The sequence below is a fragment of the Chamaea fasciata genome, unplaced genomic scaffold, assembly GCF_029207755.1.
Source record: "Chamaea fasciata isolate MVZ Bird 193981 ecotype frontalis unplaced genomic scaffold, bChaFas1.0.hap1 SCAF_24, whole genome shotgun sequence".
In the NCBI taxonomy this organism is placed as follows: domain Eukaryota; kingdom Metazoa; phylum Chordata; class Aves; order Passeriformes; family Sylviidae; genus Chamaea; species Chamaea fasciata.
Window position 1 is genome coordinate 1,746,928 of NW_027094109.1, and position 25,317 is coordinate 1,772,244.

Genomic DNA, 25,317 nt, shown 5'->3' on the forward strand with positions numbered 1-25,317 from the left:
AAGTGTGTGATATCTGTTCTGAATGTTTCCTGCAGCTTCCCAGGGACAGGCTTATTTCTGCTGGTGAAGAGATATAAGCACTTCCCAGTAGATGTGACGTTTGGCCTGGTTTCCAGTGAAAAGAGCACGTTTATACTCCTTGTTCTCATCCCCCCTTCCCCAAGCCTTTGAACTCCTTGACCTGGTTCAGGCAGATTTACTCAGGGGCTGAGATCTCAAAGGTATCTAAAATTTGGGGTAAAGCCAAAGGTGAGTGGAGAGGTTTAATAACACAGGCAAGGAACTGAGCTTGTGGCAGCACTGAATGTCACAGGAGCCACACAAGGGCCTTACTTGTGCCTGGCAGCAAATGCTCAGCTGCTTCATGCCCCAGGGCTGCCAGCCTCCTGCTCCTTGCTCCACTCCTCTCCTCAGCACCAGCTCCATGCTCATGAATCCAGGCTGGTTTAGTAAAGCCTCACAGCTCTTACAACCAGATTTACTAACACCCCTCTTTCCCTTCTCTCTGTCCCACTGCTGCCTGTAACTTCAGTGAGTTCCGTAAGTACATCCTGGTGCATGCTTTGTTCTCTCTTCCTTCTCATTTTTCAAGCACCTGTAAATGCGGATGGGTTGAAGTTTCATTGGGTCTGGGGGGAATTTTGGGGGCTTGAACATAATAACCATGTTTTTCCTGTTCACTTAGTGTGTGTGTCTGTTTTCACGTAGAAATGGTTGGAGTAGTGCAATATCATATAATTTTTTAATATTATATTGATAAGATAATCAATTCCTCTGTTGTCTGCTCATCATCCATCCTTTTCAGCAGAGTAAGGGCAGTGGTGATTTCAGGAGGATTTAAGATTCTCCTTGTTAATATGTGAAATCCAATGTAATTCACAGCTACAAGTCTAATCTGTTGTTAGTGAAAATTAAGTTTCAGCAGACTATAATCCTCTTGTAACCGAATTTCCCCTTTCAGTTCCAGAAGCTCCTGACCGACCCACGATATCCACGGCATCGGAATCGTCCGTCTACGTCACGTGGATCCCCCGTGCCAACGGGGGCTCCCCCATCACTGCCTTCAAAGTGGAGTACAAACGTCTGGGCCGCAACAGCGACTGGCTCGTCGCAGCTGGCAACATCTCTCCCTCCAAGCTGTCTGTGGAAGTTCGGAACTTGGAGCCAGGTATTAGGAATGATCTTTCATTACTGCAGCTCTTTGGCGTTTTTTTGGTTTTAACTTCTGCTTGGATTACCCCGTTTCTGCTCGATTAGGTTTGGGTTTTGTGTATGGCCTAGGAGCTCGTTACATGAATTCAAGTTGATTTCTGGCTTTCCAAGTGGAAAAAAGCCCCACCATAATTTAATACGTGTTCATGTGGAGAGGAGGGTTGTGTATCACTGCTATTTTTAACTTAATTGTCCTTCTAGTGAACACTCAGAATGTAGAGAAAAATGCATTAATGGAAAAATGTCTGTCCTGACTTCTTCCAGTGTCCAGCCCTGAAAGCTCAGGCAAAAAGCACAAGAGAAGATGGAGTAGATGGTGATAGGGATCCTTTGAAGCATCTTCTCAGTGCCCACCAGTTTAGGGACTTCCTGAGCTGATGGAGGTGTCTCCATCTGTGTGTACATTAGCCCTTGGATTTTCCTTGAGTGACTTCCAGAAGCCGTTTCTATCTCCACATCAGTCTGTGGCAAGCACTCCTCTCCTTTTCTAACTGTTGTGCAAAGAGTACTTCCTAATCTGTTTAGTCTCTCCTTGAATCCTCTTTCCAGCATTTGTTTTGCTACAAGGGCTTCTTTCTTTCCCTCTTTCCCTTAAAAGGAGAAATGTATAGGTTCCGAGTGATCGCAGTGAACAACTACGGGGAGAGCCCGCGGAGCGCGGCGTCGCGCCCCTACCAGGTGGCCGGATTCACCGGCCGCTTCTCCAGCCGGCCCATCGCCGGCCCGCACATCGCCTACACCGAGGCCATCAGCGACACCCAGATCATGCTCAAATGGACGGTGGGTGTAGTTCTTGCCTCCTCTTCCCACCGTTTGAGGAGTAGGAGCTGTTTGCAGGGTGGGGAGTGGGGGTTTTCCTCCCGCCGAGACCTGGAGATGATCGTGTTCCTAAGACTAGGCTGAGGCACTTCACGTCCCTATGGTAGAAGTGGGGGAGTTAATGGGACGTGTGCCTCTCGAGCCCTTTGCCCCCATTTCCAGACCCTTTTTCCTGCTCAGAGGCAGCCCTGTCAGTTGTCCGTTGCCTATTGCACCATCTCCCAGCTTCCCTCCACCCCACTCCCCTTCCAGCTCCCCGGGGACCCCACACACCCCTCCTCGGGTTACGCCAGATGTGCCCAACTGGCAGCTCCAGTGAGAGCCTGCAGCCGCCCCAGTCCACCTGCTCTGGCACAGACATACCAGAGGCACCAGTGGGCTTAACTCTGTCCCAAGCCCTGTTCATGCTATGAGTTGTGAGTAAGTTGGCTCTGTTTCCTGCAATTCCTGCTGCTTTTGTCAATCCAGGCTGGGTTGGCTGGGAGCGTGTTTCATACCCGCCGTCTTGCCTCACATCCAGTGGAGGTTTCATGTTAGAGAAACATTTTCCTTTCCCCTGTTACCTCGTCTATTGTAAACAAGTACTTTAAAGTCCTTATTGAAACCCACAGAAATTCTTTGCTCTTGTTTTGAAATCTAACCCCCTGGTATACTTTGGAGGATTTAATGTGTAGAGTTCCCTGTGTTAGTTTGCTCTGCTAGCTCAGCCTTAAGAGATGTTAAGGATAATAAACTTAAAATAACCTCTGGTTCCTCAGGAGGCTGCATAACTTAAAGATCCTTGAGCTGATTTTTAGAGTGACCTTAACTCTTTCTGAAGAGTTTTATGGTTTTAACTTTTTCATTTCCATCAATCATGCAGATTTTTGGGCTGTGCATGGTCAAACCCTAACTGAGGGTTTGGGAAGTGAAGTGGGAGGAAAGTGTTGGCCCGAGCTCAGTCTCTTGTCCCCATCCAACTCTCTGGCTACTCCAGAGAGTTAAGTCACCTTTGCTTACACAACCTTATTAAAAATACTCATATTTGCAGAGGACGAGATACTCGGTGATGACAACTCAGCGGGAACTCAGTTAAAACTTTTCTTCTCTCATGCAGTCTCTTAAAATTCTTTTGCAGTACATCACATCGAGCAACAACAACACGCCCATCCAAGGGTTTTATATCTATTACCGGCCCACGGACAGCGACAACGACAGCGACTACAAGCGGGATATCGTGGATGGTATGGTGCCGGGCACGCATGCTTGGAGAAGGGGCAGGACACCCTGTAGCCACGTTGGCTGTGTTTATATGAAATCTAAACTGCTTTTCCCAAGCAGTCTTTATAATATATCTCACAGAAGGAGCTATCTCAACTCCCTAACGTTGGGTTTTGCCCACACGTGAGCTGGTTTCTTCCTTCTGAAGCCTCTTTGACGTGGAAGCTTGAGAACTAAATACTGGGCTTAAGTTTGGCTTGTTACACAGCTGCAAATCCTTAATGAAGGTCTATTTAAACTGGTGTAGCTTCAAGTTGTATAAAGAGAAAGCAGTGTAAATGAGGTTTAACCCGGGATAAAAACATCTGGGTTACAGACTGTACTAACAGCTATAGCTGGCTTTTAAAATTATTTACCCCAGCATGGACTTTCTGAGCTGGTAGTACCTTGTGTGTAATTGCCCTTCTCTGCTCTTACCTCGCCTAATCACTTCTCCTGCTATAAGGAAGTTGCTTTTAGCCTCAAGTGCTGTAGCACTCTGCAAATGCAAGTATGTTTGTGCTTCATTTTGCCTTTTAATCAAGTTATTTTTTTTCCCCTGTGCATATTAGATCATCATTTTCCTGGAAGAAGTTATTAGATAATGTCTATATTAGTCCAGAAGTGGAAAACCCTTTTAAAAATATTTTATTTAATGTCCTTATTGCTCGGCCTGAGCAAACGCAGTGATCTCATTCTGGCCCGATGACGTTAATTATTTTTTTCCCCCTCATTTATTCAGTTACAAGAGGAATGGACCTTTATTTTGAAAATTCTCCCCTGCCAGACAATACTACACCATAGTACTTTGATGCATGACATAAGCTTTTGCACACTATAAAGCTATTAAAGATCCAGAGTTTGAGCTCAGAGGCTTTAACGGACCTTGTGCAGGCTGCACCTTCATCTGCAAATGTATTTTAGCCTTTGCTAGACAGAACTTGTGTGTTTATAAATCTTATACACTGAGCAGTTAGTTGTTTAAGTGGGCTCCACTGTGCTGTGAAATTAGCTTGTTTCGGGGGTTTTTTTTTCCGAGCGTGTGTGTATTGAACTCTTTGTGGCAGTCTGAAACCATTAGCAGCTGCTCTGCTCTGCCAGAGCCTGCAACAGAAATCACTTGGTGGAAAGATTTAAACTTCTGCTTTTCTTTACTGTGCTCCCCTAAATTAGCTTTTCAGGAGGGAAAAAAAAAAAAAAAAAAAAAAAAAAAGAAAAGGAGAGAGAACTATTTTCAATTAAGTTGTGATTGGAAGCTCTTGATGTGAAATATGTAGAGGAACATGTGACTTAAGGTATTTTTGCCATAAATCACTTGTTCCTCACTTTTTTCCCCCCTTCTGTTACCTTTGAATTCATCTGGTTTTTGACAAGGAATTTTATCTTGAAATGACTGCACGAGTTGTGGAAAAAGTGTTGTGATGCCTGTGCTAGCTGAGTGCTTGCCGCAGGCTTTCCTCACCGCTTCCTGTTAAGTCTTGTCTTTCGAGACATTCAAAACTCGGCAGAAACCTTTTCCCCCCCCCTTATAAATGCCGCTACAGGCAAAATCAGATTTTATTTGAAGGAAAAAAAAAACCAAGCAAAAAGCTTGGCTCTGATGGCTCCTCGGTATCTCTCAGCCGCTTTAAGCAAGAGCAAAAAAATCACCCCTGTCCTGCAGCGATGGTCTCTGCATTTCTCTGTTTCTGGTCTGAATTTCTCTGTTTCGACGATTCTGGAGATTGAATTTTAAATGTAAATGCAGTCTGATGTCAGTTGTTTAAATGTTTTCCCTTGCTAATGGTGCACGGAGAGGACAGTTAAAGTGCCTGTACTGATTCCAGTTCCACTAATGGTTTGAAGCGGAAACCTAAAACCTGGTGTAGTAATTACCGAAAGGAATGCTTGGGGGTGGGGGCGCCGGGAAAACCGAGTCTGAATCTTGGGAAAACGTGCGATTTAGGGAAAGGCGGTTCCAGCTTCAGCCAGGGCTTGTCCGCCCTCGCTGGGACGTGCAGCAGGCGAGAGCTGGACGCGGACCGTGCTGGGCAGCCCCTGGTCCGGAGGGGCCCTGCTGGGGCCGGGCAGAGGGTCTGGACCTGCGCTGGGGTCCCGGAGGAGTTTGAGCAGCATCACGGTGACAGCCCCTGCCTGCCGAGCACGCCCGAGCCTTTTTATTAACGCTTAAATCAGTAGGTGGTAGACAGTTCCTTAGAAACAGTGGAAACAGTTCAAGGTGGTATTTTCCAAGAGGGATTAAGAGCACTCAAACAGTTAATTAAACTCTCTTAAAAAAAAAAAAAAAAAAAAAAAAAAAAAAAAAAAAGTCGCTGTTTAGTAAAATTTGTCACAAGCCCGTGAAAGTAAAAACTGGGAGTGATTTATCCTGAAGTGCTCAGTACTTCAGGAGGGTGTCTAAATGAAATGCTGGCCGGGGGCCAGAGGTGACAAAACCATCCTATTAGAGAAGATTGCTTGGCTCGGGCTCCGCAGGGGCAGTGGCACCGGGACAGCCTTGCTGCATTCCCAGGATGGTTCATAAAACGCACGTTCAATTATTTGGGGGTTTGGCCAAACTGAGCAGCCCAGATGTGTCCAGACACCGATGGCTGCTGTGGTACCCCGCACCTCGAGAAGGTCTGCTCACAGCCAAGTTCTTCCCTTGTCCCAAGCTCTCTGTGCCAGTTTTTCTTGTTAATTCCCCAGTGTACTGTAAATAGTCAGTATTATCCACCCTAAACCCATCGTGTTGGCAGTTCCATGTTTAGGGTGCGCAGGGCTGCTGTTGAATTTAAATTACATGTGTGAGCACTTGTATGTCTGGGTTTTGAGTTTACTGAGTTCTGGCTTTTGTAGAGAAAGACTTTCTTTAAAAGAAAATACTGAAAAAACCTCACTTTAATTCATCAAAGGTCCTTCTAATAATCAATTTCACAAGATAAGGCAAGAATCATGCAATAATTTGGGTTGAAAGGGACCTTCGAGATTATCTAGTTCCAACCCTCTGCCATGACCAGGGATGCCACTCATGGACCATGGTTTCAGCTAAGTCCATAAACTGTTACTAAAGATTTTTGTGCTAACAAGACAAGCTGCAGTGCCCCTGCATGTGGTAGAAAAGGTCCCTGCAATACACTCGTCCATAATTCTGGCTCCTGTGGGTAGTTGGACTCCAGTCAATTTACTTTTTGTCCCCCCACAGGTACAAAGCAGTGGCACCTGATAAATCACCTGCAGCCTGAAACTTCTTATGACATCAAGATGCAGTGCTACAACGAGGGGGGGGAGAGTGAGTACAGCAACGTGATGATCTGCGAGACCAAAGGTGAGGCTGCGGGCCCGAGCCAAGGTGCCCTTTGGGATGGGAAAGGTCCACTGGGGGAATTTTTTATGCAGCACAAAAGTCAGCTGCGATGACGACCATAATTTTCTGGAATGTTTCGGAGGATTGTTTTGTCTTCTGAAGCTGGGATTGTTTTGAACATATGGAAAGTGATCCCTTGCACTCCTGAGGCTCTCAGCAGAGCTCTGCAGCTTTGCCTGCCCTCAGAGATAGCGCTGCTGCCTCTGCGGAGCTGATGGCCTCTCCTTAGGAGACAACCATGCGCCTGAAGATGACAGAATTGATTTGTACGTCTGTTTTATGTCTTCAGGGCTCTGTGACATGTTGTATAAGTGCAGACCACAGCAATTGATGGCTGTGTTGGCTGCCTCCATCCCTAATCCTGCATGCCTCTGGCACAAAGTTTGTACTGTTCTCGGGAAGTGTCAGATATGGCAGTCACATTTATTTTGCAAAGAATTCCTGTCTCCTTTAATCTCTAAAACCAAGTAAGGCTGTAAAGGGAAAATGCAGACAGTAAACTTCAAATGCAGTGCTATGAAAAATGTTGGAAAAAAAAAAAAGAAAAAAGCCCTCTGGGAGCGGAAGCATCAAAATTCAGCAAAGTGAGTAGTGAAACCTTTGAGGGAAGGAGTAGGAGGTGCAGGGCTGCAAGGCTGAGCGCACAGTTGGTCTCCCTCCTGCAGGGAATATAACTTTCTTCTCTAATTTTAAAATGGGCGAGATGTAATCTGTCATTCATATTGCCTCTTCCTTAAAATTTATCTCCCCCAGGCTTATAAGGGTGATCCAGCTTATCCAACGTACCTGCATGGAGGTGTTTGTATCTCTCTGACCGGCTTCACTTCTAAGCCAGGCGCCTCTTTTAGGTTTCTAGTGTCAAATGAAATAAATCTGAACTGTGGTGTACTGGAAACGAATGTAAATGCAGTTCCTGGGTTAAACTAGCATCTAATTTTCAGTGATTTTCTGTTCGTCTCTTGGTTGATTTTCAACTGTGTGGTTTTGTAAAGGGGGTTAGCAGGGTTCACATCAGATAAGAGTAGGTCATCTGGCAGAGCATGGGCGAGAGAAATGAGTGTTGTGGTTTTTCCTGACCTCAGAAGTGGAAAGATTTTTGCTTTTTCAAGTTGAGAGTTAGAGCAGTTGCAGCCACGGGTACCTCGAGCGGCTCGTTAAAGTTCCAGTGACCTCAAAGAGCGGGTGAGCAGGCGGGATAATCACCATTTTCCAAGGCAAACAGTTATTACCCAATAGGAGCTGACATTCTCATTGTAGGATTTAACACTGACTTGGAAGCTTTCTTTGCGAGGTAGACTCAGCAATAATTATTTTCATTTCATGATGAAAAAACGCATTTAGAAAATGCATTTAGTGCATGTACACGTGCTTGTCTCCACTCATCCAGTGAAACGCACGCCGGGAGCGTCTGAATATCCAGTGAGAGACCTGAGCACTCCACCCAACCCTCCCGAGCGGGCCGGGGGCAGCGGGGCCGTGCCCGCCAGCGGCCCCGTGCGCAGCAGTGACATGCTCTACCTGATCGTGGGCTGTGTCCTGGGGGTCATGGTCCTCATCCTCATCGTCTTCATCGCCATGTGCCTCTGGAAGAACCGGCAGCAGAACGCCATGCAGAGTGAGTGGGGGCGTTGGTTTCATGAGGAAAATGTTACCAGAGTAAAATTAGGAATGTCCGTGCTGCGTTTTATGGATGGGATGCAGTTTCCTGTTAGGAGCCAACCTGCGTTTCTGTAGAGACTTGTAATTCCAGGTGTGCCTTAGGTGCAGACTTGGGTTTTTAAGAGCGGCAATGTCTCCATTTCTTCACACTGATGCTCCCTGTCCTGCTGCATCCCTGGAGGATTGTGCTGCAGTTTCACCCTGAGAGTGGTGTAGGAAAGGCCTGGGCAAAGTTTCTGCAGTTTGTTTTTAACTTTAAGCCCCTGCATAGGTCTCTGATGATTGCAGAGGCAGAATGTGTGTAATCGTAATCACTTGTTAAAATTGTGGAGAGTTCAACCCTGGGTCTCTCCCTTTCTTGAGTGCATCTGGAAAGAAAGCAAACTTGCAGCTCTAGGACAAGTCCCTTGTTACCTCTTAGTCCCTGCACAATGAGATGGCATTCAATGGCCAAATCTTCCAGAGAGGTGTTAATAAGGAAAACCTGTTCATTAGTGAGCAGGAGCCTGGAGCAGGGGCTTTGCAAGGTGCTCTACACCCAGCAACAACCCAGAGCCAGCAGAATCTCTGCACTGGCCTTTTCTGCTCCTTCTGCATAAATCAGCCTTGCTCTTGCCATGGCCTGTGGTTATTTTTAAAATGTTCTTACTCTCCTACAGAGAGAAATGAAACAAATCTTCTTGCAAGATAAGATAGGATCTTCAGCTGCAGCCCAGAGAGATCTTCTGGAAGCAGCCTATAGCAGAGGGGCTGTTGGTGATACAAAAGGTCTGGTTTTAGGATGCTCTTGTAGTGATTGACATCAGCCAGGTCCTTCCAGACCAACATTTCTGGTCTGCTCTCCAGGATGTGGCTGTTTTCCATGTCTGCATTTGTATGCTAAGCAGTTGAATATCAGATTTAGTTTGCAGACTGGAGAAAGAAAAAATAAGCTTCTTTATTTTGTAGAGATGCTCTTTTAGCTTTTAACTTAGCAATAAAAGTGCTTTTGGTAATAATGTCTTTTGCAGAATATGACCCTCCTGGCTACCTCTACCAAGGGGCAGATATCAATGGACAGATGATTGAGTACACGACCTTACCCGGGACGAGTCGAGTCAATGGCAGCATCCACGGAAACTTCCTCAGCAACGGCCTCAGCAACGGCTGTCCCCATGTCCATCACAAAGTTGCCAACGGTGTCAATGGGATCATCAGTGGAGGAGGAGCAGGACTGTACCCAGGGCACACCAACTCCCTGTCCAGAACTCACGTGGACTATGAACATCCCCATCACCTCGTGAACGTAAGGTCCTACACCGGCTGGGAGGCTCAGCCCAGACCTTGAGATTCACTCAGGGGCTGTGGAAGCATGTTTAATTTGGGTGGGGGAATACTCATCCATTGATAACAGCCAGTTCTATTGAATTCCTTATCCCAGAGGAAGCAACTGGGCTGATTTTTGTGATACAAACATCATGGTTTTCATTTGAGAATATCAGATGACAGCAAGAATTCCACTTACTCTGGGAAATCTGCCTCTACCCTCCTCCTAACAGCATGTAAGCTCTGAGAATGCCTTATTGCTGGGCTGAGATACTTTACTTGTACATATGGTATTTCTCAATCTCCAAGTTAAATACATTTAATTATAGCTGCTTATTCTGCAGCTTTATGGATCACCCGTTTTTCCCCCACCTGTTTCAGATCTGTAACTCTGAGCAATGCTATTAATTATGGCAAAGCACGAATGGCGCAGGAGGTTCCATGGAATGAAGTGCCCCATACATCTTGAGCTGCAGCAGAGCAGGAACACTGCTTTTTTTTTTTCAGTCCCCTGTTTGTGACTGTGGAGACAGGCTCGTTTTTTGTTTAGAAATTGAAAATAAAATTAAAAACTAATTTCAGTCTGCGATCCAGCCTTTGTATGCTGTGGAAAAATACTTCATTTGCTGAAACGTGTCCTGTTTCCAAGAGAGAATAATGATTTCATTATTGTCTATGGAAACAGATGGCTTGCATTCAAACTTACTAAACTTACTCAAAACTGTGAACATTGCCCAGGAAAACTGAAAGAAAAAGTTCAAAAGTCTGAATAACCCATGCTGTTTCTGGAGAAAAAAAACGGGTCTATTGTTTGTGTTGGTAATTGAGCACAAGCACTTCATTTTATTGAACAACAAATTAGCACTTGCACAGTAGTTGCCACTTCAGTTCCCTCCAGTCTGAGCCCAGACCAGTCAATTCTTCACCCCATTCTGCCATTGGCCTACCCATGTAGCAAGAAGTGCCCACTTTTGGTTGTTTTCAAGAGCAGCCAAGGCCCAAACTGGGTTTTTTTGACCTGTCCAACCACCCAGTGGGTGAAACTCTCCAAAAATCTCCCAAGCCTTCAGGAAGGGAACATTTGCAGTGCTCAAAAACTTGCCCGGGAGAAAAACTGGGAGTTTGCATTATGTTTTGTCCCCCCCATTTCTATTTTGTTTGTGGGGAAAGAAGGAAATACATGTGTGATGACACAGGTCTTGGTGCCTGGAGCTCCTCTGTGCCACGAGGTGTACACCCAACGCCCTTGTCTTGCTGAGAGCAGGTGACGGGGTTGAGTTTTTCTTTCCCCAATCCCTGTTGTAGAAAGTTTGAGTCACACAATGTCACACCATGTGGAGAAGGGCTGGGACTGGCACGTGGGCGAGGCTAGGCAGAGGAACAGGATGTTCTGATCCTTGTTAGGTCGCTCTTTATTGTTTCAATAATTGGGTTAAATGAGGAAGGGAGAAACTGGCCAGGATGGCAATCAAGACTAATTAGGCATTTCCTCAGTGCTCCCGATCCCTCAAAAACTTAAGGATGAGCTCTGGTTTTTGCAAAACTTGGGATTGCTAGAAGTTCCCTAGCATTTGAGCTGCCAAAAGCCAGGTGAGCCTTCCCCTGCCTGGCTCCCTCCTGGAGCCTGGTGCGGGAGCCTGGCTCTGCAGCCCTCTTGGAGTGGCTCCTGCATCACTGTCTGCCTGGTCCCTAACAATGAGGTATGTGTTAATCTGGGCATTTCAACTGGCTTGTAATGGCCCCGTTAGCCAAAACCAACAACACAAAATCCCTCTCACCCGGAGTCATTGCTGGCTGAGGAATTACCCCATCTGTACAAATACGAAATGGTTCAAAAATCAGTGTAGTGAAGTAAACTGATCTAATCGGAGTAATTACAGGAAAGTGGGATGGGTTTGTATGTGACATCAGCCCTCCAAATTTAATCCTCTGTCTCCCTAGACAAGCCTTGCGTGCTAATGAACAGCAATTCGCTTTCATGTCTGTCATCAGCGTTAAAAATAAATATATTTACAGTGTGTTTATTAAATTAAACCTCAGCATATTAAGCTGAAAACAGACCAGGGAAATGACCACATACTTGTCTAAGCTGCAGTTATTTACTTTTCCCTGACACACACACTGGCAAAGCCCTCCCCTGGCCTTTGGACAATCGCTCAGTGTTGCCGTGCCACGTACAGCCCGGAGCGGGGCATCGATAACGTGATCGGAGTGGGGAAACTGAGTCAAAGAGCTCTTGGGTGTCCCAATAGTGACTTGATTTCTAATTATTTATTGATATTCCTTCCTGCTGCAGGGTGGTGGGCTGTACACGGCAGTGCCTCAGGCCGACCCCTCGGAGTGCATCAGCTGCCGGAATTGTCGGAACAATAACAGGTGAGAAATAACCTGCCCGGAGAACAGCCTCCCTCTGTGTGCTGGGGTGAAGCTGGGGCTGACAAAAACTGAGAGCTGGAGGCCTGGCTGGCATGAAGAGCTCCATGGATCACCTAGAGAGCAGTTGAGGATTGTCCACAGAGTAAACTAAAACAAGTTGTTAAAGCCCCAGAGCTCACTTTGCTCAACATGCTCCTCTGATGCTCTCTAGGAAGGGAGGCTGGTTGGGCAGTGCATTTTTTAAAAAATCCATATTTCCTGTGTTTTCTTCGGTTTTGAGATAACAGAATCATTCCATATGGAGCTTGTCAAATCGGATTTAATTGGTCTTCTATATTTTACACTTCCTGACATTCCCTTAAGAACACTAACCAACTTGCCCCTTTGCCTTCACAATGCTATCCTTTGTAAAACATGGGATTTGAAGTTCTTGAGGCCTTCAGGAGGAGATTGGCCAGCCATTGTCAGAGTGGAATACATTTTTTTTCATGGGTAAAAGGATTCTTGTGTAGACTAAGGGAGAATTTGTCTTCTGCACTGTAGCTCAGAGTCGGAAACCTAATAAAAATTGTGAAGTTTTCACTTTTGGAATTATTATCCTCCTAGGCTTCTGACTAAATCTCTGGTTATTTTAATGATTAGAAATAGGACTGGAAGTCAGACGTTCTGGGCTGTTTTTTCAATCATACTTTGATTTTTCGGTATGGTTAAAATCTTCAGCTGCTTTTAGGTGGGCATTTCAGGTAAGCTGAGTTGAAATTAATCACAGAATCATTGACTATTCTGAGTTGTGCTCACAAGCATCATCGAGTCCAACACCTGTTGAGCAATAAAGCTGTTGTTGAAGGCAGAAAACACGTTCACTTTATTTTCATAGTCTTACTTTTTAAAATACCACTTATAATGAGCTTTGAATCCTTCTTCCTTCTGTAAATATGCGCATGACAGTGAGCATGGCTTCTGCTCGCAGGTGGAGCTGGGCATGCCTTGCCTGGCCCAGTGTCTCTGGCAGGTCTCAGGAAAGCACAATACGTTCCCTCACACACCAGTGCTGTGATTTCAAGCAGGCTGTGCAGCGGCTCTCACCAGGATGTCTGAGACTTGCAGTAATTTGGAACATGCCATATGTGTTACACTGTAATTAAGAGCTTGCTTCCAGTTTTAAACACATGTAGGTTTTTATTTGCTCTTTTTTTTTTCCCCTAAGAAAGCGAGGGAAAGAGTTCTGTCCTCTGCAACTGCACTGCTCCTCCCAGACAGGTCATCAGCAGGGCCTGAACTTTGAGCTTTCACAGCCCCTTTCTATATTTGACTGCTTGATAGAGAAACAAGTTGTCCCTTACAGCTGCCTTGCCCCGGAGGGGATCATTAACCTCGGTTTGGCAGAGAGCTGCACAGCAGGGACCGCTCCGTTCCTGTCCTGGCGCTGGGGGAATGGAAAGAGGACATGGGAGAGGGGAATGGAGAGGACCAGAACGTGCCTCAGCATTACACCAGGGATTTGGGTCTATGGCCAGGGTGAGGAGGAGGAAGAGGAGAAGGAGGAGGAAGGCCTGTTGGGTTAGTGCAGTCAGCTCAGTAGGTTTCGGCGAGTTGGTGTTTGAGGCTGGAGTGTTTTCCCCATTTTGTTCAACCTCATTGCACAGCTGAGGGTTGTCCCCCTGACCCGATTTCTGTTGGTGGAAAGAGAACTTGTACCTTGTCCCACCCTGGAGTCATGTGCTGAAATCAGGCAGTTCCCTCTGCGCCCCCGTGGCAGGAGGGGAAGGGAGGTTCAGGGGAAACACACCTCTGGCAGGCTGTGCCACATCAGGAGTGTGGCCTCGATGCCATGAACTCCTCACTGACCCATTTCCACCAAATGCCTGGAGCTGTTGCTGATTTGGGGTGATTGTAGCAGTTATGTGAATTGTGACCACGTGCAAATGAATCCTGAAGGTTCAGCGTTATTTCATTGCTGTTTTCAGCAACAGCCATCTCGGAGCAGGTTTTATTATTCCAGTGCTGAAATCCCTGGGTCTTCTGTTTAAATTAGCACTTTATCCCTCATAACTGCTCGTGGAGCCTTGCCAGAGGGAGAAGCTGCTGAAAACTGGAGACCCACTTTGCTATAGTGGACAAAGCCTGTGGTTGACAGGGTTGAGAACTGATCTTTTTTCTTCTCTTGTGCCTTTGTGCTAAAGCTCTCAAGATACCTGACATTTGCAGAGGAATTTATACTTTCACAGCTCTCTTTCCTTTGCAAATTCTCTGTATTTTGATCAGAAATCTAAAATGCACAATTCAAATGTAGGAACATCAGAGTTTTTTTTCCAGCTTTTTTTATCTAAATTACTGGTTTTTGTAGATTATGATTTAGTAGGGTTTCAGTATTAAGAACTGATAGAAGATGTGTTTTCCACAGCAAGGATTTTACATCACTCTTTCTCCACACTCTGCTCTGGATATCCCCATGGCTAGCTTCCATCAAAATGTGGTTATTGAAGCTTAGAAGGCTGAAGTGCTGTGTTGAAACATCCTTCAAGCTCTTACAATAATACAGAGAACTCCACTGACTTTGTATCTTTAAGAAGAAACCCCCAGAAACATGCAGACCCAAACGTTTAGATGGGTTTCTCTGAGCTTTTTTTTCTAAATAATAAGTGAGTGCAGTCAAAACCTCTGCGGAGAGAAAGGCAAACTAATAAATGGATTTGTTTGAGGACCAGATGTGTTTCATGTGGATTCTCCAGTGGCTTCTGTGGTATTTTGGTACTTGGAATAATGATTTTGGAGGCAGTTACAGGAGCAGAAGGACAAAATAGGAGAGTAAAGGTTGAAGCTTAGTGCTGCTCCATCCTCACAGCTTTTGGGAGGGGAGCAGGCATTTGTCCTGTTCTGGCTTTGCAGGTGAAGCATCTGCCAGAGGGGAAGCTCACTACAGTTCCTCCTCTGACAAGTTTTTTTGTGTTGCTGGGTGCTTTGTTGCTCTTTCCGTTCTGGCAATACTGATCCCAGGTTTTCATCAGGTTTCAGGTATGAACTGAGGCTCTAGGCAGGGCTGTAGGACGGGTCCCTCCAGCGTGATGGTTTTCCTTACTGCCATGACTTTTTTAATGGCATAAAAGTGGTTTCTGGGACTTGGGCAGGACTTAACTGAGACTGCCAAGCTTAACATGTCCTGGTTTTAAACCCTTCTGAGCTCACTGCTGGGCTGCTGTCGAGGTCAGCTCTGCTGGCTGCTGCCCTGGCACTGCTGGTGTCCCAGTCCATCTTTCCTCCTTTTCCAGCAATTTTTCATCCACTCTGCTCAGTTTTGGGCCAGAATCAGTCTGGAGCAGCACACAGTGCTACTTGCTGAGGCAGCAGCTGAGCAGGCAGGTCCCAGGGTTCAGTTTTTGTGTTTCCAAATGCCAGCCTTAAACAGGATGATATATAGCAAATAGATTGGGCTGATGGTCCCTGTGAGCAAAGCAGGTGAGGGATGGGTTTACATCTGCTAGGAAAGAAAGGGAAGAAAAGTGCTCAGAGTGCACTCGTACATACAGACCTGAAGCCTGTTCAGCTTTCACAGGAGCATTTTGGAGTGTCACTGGAGGGTGTGAGCACTCTCCATCCATCCTTATTTCCATGGGTTTATCTGCACATCCATCTCTGTCCTGCACCGCCTAACAAGGAGCATTTTGACGTGTAGTTTCTCAAAGTTTGTGGTAGCTGTGCGAGTGAACCTTTTAGTTTTGGGGTAGCTATGGCTTTGTTACGTAGGAATTGTTTGTATAAACGTTCCCTGAGTCCACATTGTTCATGGGGCCACAAACACTGAGGTGTTTTCCCTTGTGCCACAATGGTATGTGTGTCAAAGTCCTGCTCCTTTTTGTTTAAAGCTCAAATACCTCAGCTGTAACAATTGATTCAGCACTTTAACTTCAGTTTCACAGCTTTACACAGGTACTACAGGGCCACAATCTGACTCTACACAGCAGAAAGGGGGAGGTTAAATTTGTTATACTGCATCTATTTTTCTAATTTGCATTCACTCCAATAACACTTAGCATTTATTTTTCAAGGTTCTTAAGTGTGCAGCTTGGGTTTCAAATTTGAGCTCTTTATCTTGGCAGTGAAAACATGTTTTATGGAGTTGCTTTGATGGAGAAATGGACTCACAAGTCAGGTCATTGGGTCTCAATTGATGGGGGAAGGAACTGAGCGTGTTTTGAATGTTTTCAGCTGTCTGCTGGGAGAAAAAAAAAGCACTCAGTCCTTTTCCTAATGTCAGAATCGCTGCACAAATATATTGAAAACTGATTTGACAAATGCTCTGATTGTTGACATGGTAAAACACTTTAAGGTTGAGGGTGGGGAGAAGAAGGAGAGGAAGAAGCCGCTCTGAGTAACTTCAGCCTCTGTCCCTCCCACAGGTGTTTCACCAAAACCAACGGCACTTTCGGCAGCAGCGCTCTGCCCGTCGTGCCCCTGGGAGCCCCTTTCCAGCAGGAGGGTGTGGAGATGAAGCCCCTGAGCCCCCACGTCATGGTGGCCATGTGCCTGGCCTCGGCCGCCCCCGAGTGCAGCGCCCGGCTGGAGGAGGGCGGCAGGGAGAGCGCGGAGCAGCCCCCGGCGCAGCATCCCTGCTGTCGGGAGGGCATGAGCCAGCTCTCTGTGGACTGCATGGACGGTGAGGCATCCCACAGAGGATAGCACCTGGCTGGGAAGCTGAGAATATTCTGTAGGACGTCTGTAGAGAGCTGATTTATTGCAGGGAAGCCAGTAACTAAACCCTTGTATAAGAGCAGGCTTGGAGGAAAGTGAAGCGTCCCGCCTTTTCCATCATGGAAAGCGGGAGCAGTGCTGCTGCAGTGCCTGGTCCTGTCATGCCCTTGTGATTAATGCCTCTAAAAAGGGCTCACTGAGCACTTAAGGAGGCTGTGACTGATGGATGCTGCACTCACAGCACACCCATTGGCCCCAACGCAGGACACACAGGCATTCCAGAGCCATCCTGGAGGCAGGAACTGACACAGAGAGTCCCGGTCACCTGTTCCTCGTCCCACCCTGGAATCTTTGCACCCTGTGTGCTGAAATCAGGCAGTTCCCTGTGCGCCCCCGTGGCAGGAGGGGAAGGGAGGTTCAGGGGAAACACACCTCTGGCAGGCTGTGCCACATCAGGAGTGTGGCCTCGATGCCATGAACTCCTCACTGACCCATTTCCACCAAATGCCTGGAGCTGTTGCTGATTTGGGGTGATTGTAGCAGTTATGTGAATTGTGACCACGTGCAAATGAATCCTGAAGGTTCAGCGTTATTTCATAGCTGTTTTCAGCAACAGCCATCTCGGAGCAGGTTTTATTATTCCAGTGCTGGGCTGACCTCCTCAGCATGAGCTGTTCCATACGGGTGCTGTGGTGGGATAGAGCCCATGCCCCGTGCTTGGTATGGTGGGAATGAGCCTGAGCCCAAAGAGTATCAACCACTGGAATTAAAGAGTTTTTGGGGCATGTGAGTCTGTTGAGCTGACAGAGAATCTCCTGAAATACCCGACCCAACCACCCGCCCCGCTCTTGCTTTGCAGGCGGCAGCTGTGTGCACTCGGAAACATCGAACCACATTTTGAGTTGGAGTCCCCTCATTCTTCAGCCTGTTTCCAAGGACTGTAAGGAAAAACCAGGATGGAGTTCATCCAGACTCACCCTAAATGGTTCTGGGGACCTTTGTCAGCTCCAGCTGCGGGAAACCTGAGGCAGTGACCGTTGTCCCCACTTAACGCCAGGAACTGCACCGCAGCTTCGCTGAAAGGGAGTCACGGGGGGATGTTAATTATAACAGAGAGAGTCACTATTTATTTTTTGTAGTAGTGTCATATGAATGTATCTTGGTTTAAAAATGGTTGCCTTTTTATATTATTTATGCCTTGAAATCCCTTTTTTGTTGTTGGGTTTTTTTTTTTTCTTCCCCCACACACCACAAAACTAGCCTGATTGTGTCTATAAAAAAGAATTGCAATAATATAAAGAATGAGGATGGGAAATGTAGAGTGTTTCCATGGCAATTTACCAGCAGGACAAGCGCTTCCGAGGAGCACAAGAGAGGGATTTAAGCAGGTCTGAAGTGACCAACACCTGCCACCTCCCAGGCAGCTCTGTGACATGGTACTTGAACCCTCCTTTCCATGAGCACCTCCTGGCCTCTTTTGGTTTCTCTGGGAAGATCTTGATGAGGAAATCAGAAGATTAATAAGAAAAATGTGCCTTGGTTGAGTCTGTCCTGTGCAGCTTGAAGCAGAACTTGAGTCAGTGACTGTCGTTAGGTGCTCAATAACCCTTCTACAGAAATACAGGTGGAAATCCAGCCTATCTCTCTTTCCCACTCACAGAAGACAAAATCCAGTTCAGCTCTTGGTTTGAGGGATTACTAACAGCTTGGATAGCTCTGAAATGAAACCAGTCATGGTGAAGCAGCTCCCACCAGCCCTGGGAACAGCTGTCAGGAACCCGCCCATCCCCGACACAGCACGATGGAGGTGCTGCAACCTTGACTGCAGGGCTTGGGTGGGTGTTTTAATTTTTCCACTCCAAATTTAATCCAGTAAATAAACCAAACCAGTGCTTGCAAAACACTCCCTCCCCCCACAGGAGTCACAGTGCAAAGCCCCAGAAATGAAGCACCATTTACAGTTACGGCCACCCTGAGGTGGCACAGCCCATGGCAGTGTGTCCCTGGCCAGTCTGGGAAGGGAGGGAGCTGTGCCAGACCGGCTGCAGCTGCTCCGAAGCCCTGGAGAGCTCAGGGCTACTGGTGCAGCTTCACCAGTCACAGGGTTTGGGGAGTGATGTCTGTGTGAGGAGGAAGCCCTTTGGTAGCAGCAGCTCTGTGGGCTAGTCCGAGTGTTATCCCAACACTGGGGTTTTTACGTTTCATAGAATCCTAGAACAGTTTGATTTGGGAGAGATCTTAAAGCTCATCCAGTTCCACCCCCTGCCATGGGCAGGGACACCTTCCACTATCCCACATTGCTCCAAGCCCCGTCCAACTTGTCCTCGGGCACTTCCAAGACTGAGGCAGCCACAGATTTTCTGGGTACCCTGTGCCAGGGCCTCACCACCCTCACAGGGAAGAATTTTCCCTCCATATTCCATCTAACCCGCCCTGTGTGAAACCATTCTCCCTTGTCCTGTCACTATCTGCTTGTATGAGGAATCCCTCTCCCTCCTTTCTGTAAGCCCCCTTCAGGTAGTTGAAGGCCACAATGAGCTCTCCCCAAAGCTTTCTCCTCTATTGCATTATTTGTGCTTATATTTATTATTTTGCCTTTTTTTTTTAGGGTTGTGCATCCTCCCAGCTAGAGCTGCCTTATTCCAAAGTTCTCTACACACCATGAACTTCACACCCTGGGCTTTGGCTGCCACGTACCCCAGAGTCACCACAGATCTCCCTCCTCCTTTTTTGTTTATCTCATCCTCACAGCCTGGATTTTCCTTTCGCAGAACCTGTTGCAAGGCTTTCCCCTTTTCCAACAGAGATTGGCAGGGGAGTGGTTGGGATTTAACTCCAACTGCTTCGTTTCCCCCAAACGCTGAAATTTAACCCTGGTTTTAAACAACTTTGCTTAAATATCCCCTGTATTGTGGGTGTGTCAGATAAAGGTGCTCTGTTTTCCAGAGAAGCTGTAATATTCCTTTGGAATGTTATGTGTTTGGAAGTGATGGTTTTGCAGGGGCTTTGGGTAGGGTTTGTATTTCTGGGGGTGATTTGATAAAGGGATCGATGCTGCTTTATGGCTGGTGTGGGGATTGATACTCTGTGGGCACTGATCAGGGTTGGTTCATGTGGCTTGATACTTCCCAGTGGGTTAATATTACCAAATACAGGAGAAAATGGCCCAAGGTGCCCTTGTTTCCACACGCACCAGAACATGAGGACTCAGGAAGGCTGGGAACTGCCTGACACTTTCCTTGGACCCTGCTTCCCTTCGTGCTTGCACCAATGCAGTGAAAAACCATCTCCAATCACTATTTTTAACCTCCTGCGGTTTGGCCTGAAATTGGGGAGTTTGGGGTGAAGATGAGGCCCCTTCCCACAAAAAGCTTTGTGGCTGTTTTTGCACCACGGAAACCTCAGCACAGTCCCAAAGCAGCATCTCCACTCGATGCCAGCCCTGGAGCTGAGAGCGGCGCTTCAACCCTCGGGCTTTTTATTTTTTTTGCCATCGGTGAGAAACTATTTATTGTAGCCTAAATATTTATTTTAGCTCCAGCAGTAACTGCAGGCCCGAGGCTGAGCCGGAGGGGCTTTCGCCGGGTGCTGCGTTTGGAGCCAGCTGCCTCCCAGCCCGACACGGCACAGGTGGGTGCTGCCGTCCCGTGGTTGGAGGAAAGGAGGAAAGGGAAATAAAGAGCAAAAGCCGGAGTGGTCACGGTGTCGCTGTCACGGTGATGGTGACATTAACTGGTGGGTCATCGGTGGTGCCTGGTGCTGCCGAGAGTGGCTCTGCAAGGGATGGGGCGATGGGCGCCGAGTGCCACCAGGTGGGCGCTGGGTCCGCGGGGCAGGTGGCTCAGTCCTCTGCTCGCCCCCAGTACCTGCTGCTGTGCCGGCGACAGACGGGTCTCCCTGTGCTGCTGCTGCTGCTGCTTCGGCACCTGCTGCCGTGTCGGGGACAGACGAGTCTCCCTGAGCTGGCCCTGCTTCCTCCTCCCCGCCTGCGGCTGCCTCAGCATCCTCCGCTGTGCCCACGGGCTCCTGGGCGCCAGGACCAGCCCTGGGGGGACGCGCGGGTCTCGCTGGTGCCCGGGCGCGGGAGCGGTGGGGCAGAGGGGTTTGGGCACTCACGTGCGGAAGAGCAGGTCGTGCAGCCCTGGGGAGACAGATGGCTGTGAGGTGAGGGGGTCAGGGGTCGAGCTGTGGCCCCCGATGAGCCCCCGCGGCCGTGGCACTCACGTGGGAGCGTCTCCCGGTGGCGGGCGATGCAGTGCACGGCCAGGAGCGATGCTGCGGTGGCCACCAGCATCCCTGCCACCGCCGCCCCCGTCACCGCCGGGTAGGCCTCGAAGGGAGGCTCGGCTGCAAGAGAGCAGAGGGAACATAGCAGGCAGCAGGGACGGGCAGAGCCCAGAAAGGCCGGGGAAGGTGCGAGCCTGTGCCTGAAACCTACTGACGGCTGCTCACACTCGGCTCCTCAGCTCCACCAGGATGGAAACGCTGCCCTTCTCCACTCAACCCTCGCTCTGCCCCCACGGAGCAGCAGCCCCTGCCCACTTCACCTGGCGTCTGCACCTCGGAGGGGTGCCCGGCCGTGCGGTGGTTGACGGCCAGGACGCGGAAAGCATAGAGCACCGCGGGGTCCAGCCCCCCCAGGCGCCGGTCGCGGGAGTGCGGCTCGATGTCGCCGGCGGCTGTTTCCCAGGGGCTGGGGGGCTCCCGGAGGGGCTTCTTGGTTTGGCGCCGCTGCACCACGAAGCCGGTGAGGTTGCCGGCGCCCTGCGTCCGCCACTCCAGCCGCACCTCGGTGCGCGCCCGCGTGTACCGCAGCTTACTGATGGTGACGTTGGGCGGGGCTGGGTACCCTGCGGAGAGATGGCACCCGGCAGGAGGGGCTCGATGTCCCCAGCCCACCCTAGGTGCCCCCAGGCCACCCTTGCCACCCGTCCCACGACTCACGGTCCACGCGGAGGCGGACGGGGAGGCTGGCAGTGCCCACGGCATTGGTCGCGGTGCAGCGGTAGGTACCGCTGTCCCCCGGCCACTCGGCATCCCGGACGGTGAGGTTGACCCACGCTTCTCCCTGCTCCAGCCGGTACTTGGCCAGCCCCGGTGTCACCTCCCGCTCCTTTGGGTCGTACCAAGCCACTGTGGCACCGAGACCGGCGCTGCTGCCCCGTTGCCGGCACGGGAGCTGTGCCTCGCCGCCCTCCAGCACCGCCACCTCGCTCTCCGCCTCCAGCTCGGGGACCTCTACTCGACGAGAGGGGAGGACAGCTCCGGCAGGGACGTGCCACCCCGCCGTGGCACGGAGGGGGCACTGGGGACGGCTCCAGCTTACCCAGCCGCAGGCGGCACTCGGCGGCAGCGGCCCGCAGCGGGTGTGCGGCCACGCAGACGAACTCCCGGCCCCCCAGGCTGCCGTCGGTGCTCAGCACCAGCACGGCGGTGGAGGGTGCGGGGTCGCCCAAGGTCCGGCCCGCACTGTCCCGCCAGCGAAGGGTGACGAGCGGCGTGCCCCCCTCCCACCGGCACCGCAGCATCACATACTCGTCACCCTTGGTGGCCGCCGCCGCGCAGGTGGGGCTGCCGGACGGGACCCCTGTGGGATGCAGCGGCGTCGGAGCGGGGCACTGCCGCGCTCTGCCAAAGCACCCCCAAGAAGGAGACGCAAACCGACCCCCCCCGCTCCCGAGGGCGAGGGGGTTTGGCAATCCCGGCTGTGCCACAGCGTCCCCCGTTTTGGAGCAAGCTAGAGGTGCTGGAGGTCCCGGGAAAGGCAGCAGCACCCTGGAGTGCCCACCCCATGGTTTGCCCACGGCACGGGGTCACTGCAGCTCTGCTGTGACACCAGGGGGTCAGAAAGGGGGTTGGGGGGAAGATGGGCGCATTGTCACTCACACAGGGTGGTCCCACATGCAGCCCCCAGTGGCAGCGCGGGGTGGGAGGCCAGGCAGGAGAAGGAGCTGCCGTTCCTTGTGGCTGCCCCTGGCTGGATCCTGGTGGCCATGGAAAAACTGGTCCCCATCAACCCCTCTTCCTCCTCCTCCTCCTCCTCCTCCTCCTGGGAGCCCACCCAGCGCAGCCGGGCCAGGGGGAAGCCCCCCAGCCAGCGGCACCGCAGGGCCACATCCCGCTGATCATCGGAGGCCAGGGCAGAGCAGCTGGGGCTCCCGGCTGGTGGATCTGCCGGAGACCATCGGCACTGGGGGAGAGCGTGGGCTCCTCCCCAGCCCCACCTCCAATTGCCCCTCCCGCCCCCATCCTCACCAGGGAGCCGCGCTGGTCCGTCTCACCCCATGGGGACCTACCGGCCCCCCCCGCGGGGCTACTTACAGTACACAGTGAGGACGATGGTGGCCTGGGTGCGGGTCTGCAGGTGGCTGTTCTCGGCCAGGCAGGTGTATGTGCCCGCCTGGGCGCGGGCGATGGCAGCGATGACATAGGTCTGCCCCACGTGCACCTGGGAGCCGTTGTGCAGCCAGACGTAGCGGCTCGGGGGGTTGGAGGGAGCCAGGCAGCTCAGCACCACGTCCTCCCGCTCGCCCGCCGAGAAGCCCCCCTGCTCAGGGGAGAAGGGCTCCACACGGATGGCCGGCTCATCAGGGCCGTCTGTGGGGACACAGGGCCCTTTAGACAGGGACATCCCCACAGAGGGGGCACAGCCCTCCCTGGGGCTTCCTCCACTGGTGGGAAGCCGGGCAGCAAAGCCCCCTTAGAAAGGTGCACCCTGGGGCTGTGAGCACACCACGATGCACAGTGGCCACGGATGCATCGTGGTGGCAGCGCACACCGAGGCCATGGTGGCTAGAGAGGCATTGTGCTGCTGGGGTGTATGATGGCCACGAAAATGTCAAAGCAACAACAAGCCATACCCTGGTGGCCATAGAGACATGGTGGTGGCCACAGAGGCATCACGGTGGCAGGATACATGATGTCCATGGGGGTTCCATGACAGCTATGGACATACCATGGTGGCAGGGCGCTCAGTGACCATGGACAAACCATGGAGCATTTTGGTGGCCACAGACATGCTATTGATGTCACCAGCCCTGAAGATCCCCCCCAGCTGGTGGCTGAGGGCCCCCCCGAGGTGGGTGGCACCCAGGGCACTCACAGACGATGTCCAGGTAGACGGGGTCGCTGGTGTGGTTGTTGACCTCGTTGCGCACGGTGCAGATGTACCAGCCCGTGTGGCTGCGGTTGGCAGGCGTCAGCCGCAGTTCTGCCCCGGAGCTCCCCAGCCCTGCAGGGGACACTGAGGGACCCCCCCGGGGCTGCTGGTGCTGCCAGGAGAAGCTCAGCGGCTCCGTCCCCTCCCGCACAGTGCACGTCAGGGCCACCGCTGCCCCCTCCGCTGCTGCTGCTGCCGTCGGCCGCACGAAGGGCTTGGAGACAGGCACTGGGGACACCGAGTGTGAGCAGCCCCCACAGGCATCAGAATGCCCGGGGCCCACCCATCTCCCCCGCCCAGACTGATTGTTCGGCCCAGGAAGTGCCATAGCAGCCGTGGAATGGCTAGTGAGGACACCTGCAGGCTAGTGAGGCTGTGGGCATGGCTACTAGCTGGGATAGCTACTGGGACCAGCTTGTGGTGCTGGGATGCTTGGGGCAAGGAAATGAGAGTGGCTTGGAGGGCTACTCTGTTGGCTAGTAGGGGGCTACGCTAGTTGGAGGCAAGGGAGGTTTGCTGGCTAATGGTGTCCTGTGGTGGCTAGTGGGGCTCTGGGCTGGCTGAGGAGTGCTATGTTGGCTCATGTTGGGCTACGTTGGCTGATGGGATGCTATAGTGGCTAGCAATATGTTATGTTGGCTAATAGGAGGCTTTGCTGGCCAGTGGCAGACTACGTTGGCAAGTAGGGTACTTCTCTAAGTAGTGGGGTGCTTTGTTGGTGATGGGGCACCACAGTTGCTAGTGAACCGCTCTGTTGGCTAGTGGGACTCTGCACTGGCTAGTGGGGCACTACGCTGGCTCGTGCTATGCTTTATTGACTTGGGGAGCCCTTTGTTGGCCAGCGGCACGTTCTGTTGGCCAGTGGATGGCTACTGGGCAAGGGGCTGGGCTTGACCTCGATCTAGGGGAGTGTGATGCTGGCTGCTGCTGGCCAGCAGGTCCCCCCAGGTCGGCCACAGCCAGGGACTTACCCAGGACACGCAGGAGGACGGCGGCATAGCCCACACGGAGCCGGCCCCGCTCTGGGAAGAGCCCCTGGCAGAGGAAGCGGCCCTGGGCGGCCACGCGCAGCTCCCGCAGCTCCAGCGTCCCGTTGCGCAGCGTCGCCCGGCCCAGCATCCCCGTGCCGGGGGCCACGGCCACCTCCCTGCCCGAGCCCACTGCCACGGCCCGCGGGAGCCCCTCTCCCTGGGGCGTGAAGCTCCAGAAGACCACGGCCGGCGGGGCCGCGGCCGCCGGCCCACAGCTCAGCTCCACCGCCCGGCCTCGCACGCCCGTGGCCCGCCATTCCTCGTAGGCCGCCTCGCCGGCCGCCAGCGGCTGCCCTGCCCCGGGGCGGCGCGTCCGTCAGGGCCCCGCCGCCCCCCACCCGGGAAACGCGGGGACAGGTCGGTGCTCACCCCCCGCCAGCGCCGGCAGCAGGCACAGGATCCAGGGCCCCCTCCAAGGCGGCGGCGCTGCCCGGCCACGCTCCATGGCGCCATGTCCAGCGCCGGCACGCCGAAGCAGGGCT

The 25,317-nt window shown here is 51.2% G+C and overlaps 2 protein-coding genes across 4 annotated transcripts in view; one reads left to right on the forward strand and one right to left on the reverse strand.

Annotated features, from left to right (window-relative positions):
- CDON (cell adhesion associated, oncogene regulated) overlaps window positions 1-17,835 on the forward strand; it is a 54,512-nt gene extending 36,677 nt beyond the window's left edge. For all 3 annotated transcript variants that reach the window (XM_066203288.1, XM_066203289.1, XM_066203287.1), the window contains 9 exons: window positions 962-1,168; window positions 1,811-1,992; window positions 3,149-3,254; window positions 6,455-6,577; window positions 8,004-8,231; window positions 9,286-9,560; window positions 11,877-11,956; window positions 16,354-16,610; window positions 17,505-17,835. In XM_066203288.1, coding sequence (XP_066059385.1) covers window positions 962-1,168; window positions 1,811-1,992; window positions 3,149-3,254; window positions 6,455-6,577; window positions 8,004-8,231; window positions 9,286-9,560; window positions 11,877-11,956; window positions 16,354-16,610; window positions 17,505-17,671 — 1,625 coding nt within the window. In that variant the 3' untranslated portion in view covers window positions 17,672-17,835. The remainder of the gene's footprint in view (window positions 1-961; window positions 1,169-1,810; window positions 1,993-3,148; window positions 3,255-6,454; window positions 6,578-8,003; window positions 8,232-9,285; window positions 9,561-11,876; window positions 11,957-16,353; window positions 16,611-17,504) is intronic.
- A 2,316-nt stretch (window positions 17,836-20,151) lies between these two features.
- On the reverse strand, window positions 20,152-25,280 carry VSIG10L2 (V-set and immunoglobulin domain containing 10 like 2). Its single transcript, XM_066203290.1, has 12 exons — window positions 25,205-25,280; window positions 24,776-25,129; window positions 23,748-24,032; window positions 22,967-23,242; window positions 22,532-22,816; window positions 21,972-22,232; window positions 21,590-21,883; window positions 21,193-21,495; window positions 20,870-20,992; window positions 20,762-20,786; window positions 20,512-20,690; window positions 20,152-20,419 (listed from the first exon to the last, which is right to left on the reverse strand). Exons 1-12 carry the CDS (start codon window positions 25,278-25,280, stop codon window positions 20,343-20,345), a joined length of 2,538 nt encoding a protein of 845 aa, XP_066059387.1. The 3' UTR covers window positions 20,152-20,342.
- Between the last annotated feature and the right edge of the window lie 37 nt (window positions 25,281-25,317).

Bases quoted from the DNA above. Each gene is read 5' to 3' on its own strand.
- VSIG10L2 (XM_066203290.1), bottom strand. From the start codon at position 25,280: ATGGAGCGTGGCCGGGCAGCGCCGCCGCCTTGGAGGGGGCCCTGGATC. The intron at 22,817-22,966 runs GTAAGTAGCCCC...GGTCTCCGGCAG, and splicing joins CATCGTCCTCACTGTGTACT to ATCCACCAGCCGGGAGCCCC. The intron at 21,496-21,589 runs GTGAGTCGTGGG...ATCTCTCCGCAG, and splicing joins CGTCCGCCTCCGCGTGGACC to GGTACCCAGCCCCGCCCAAC.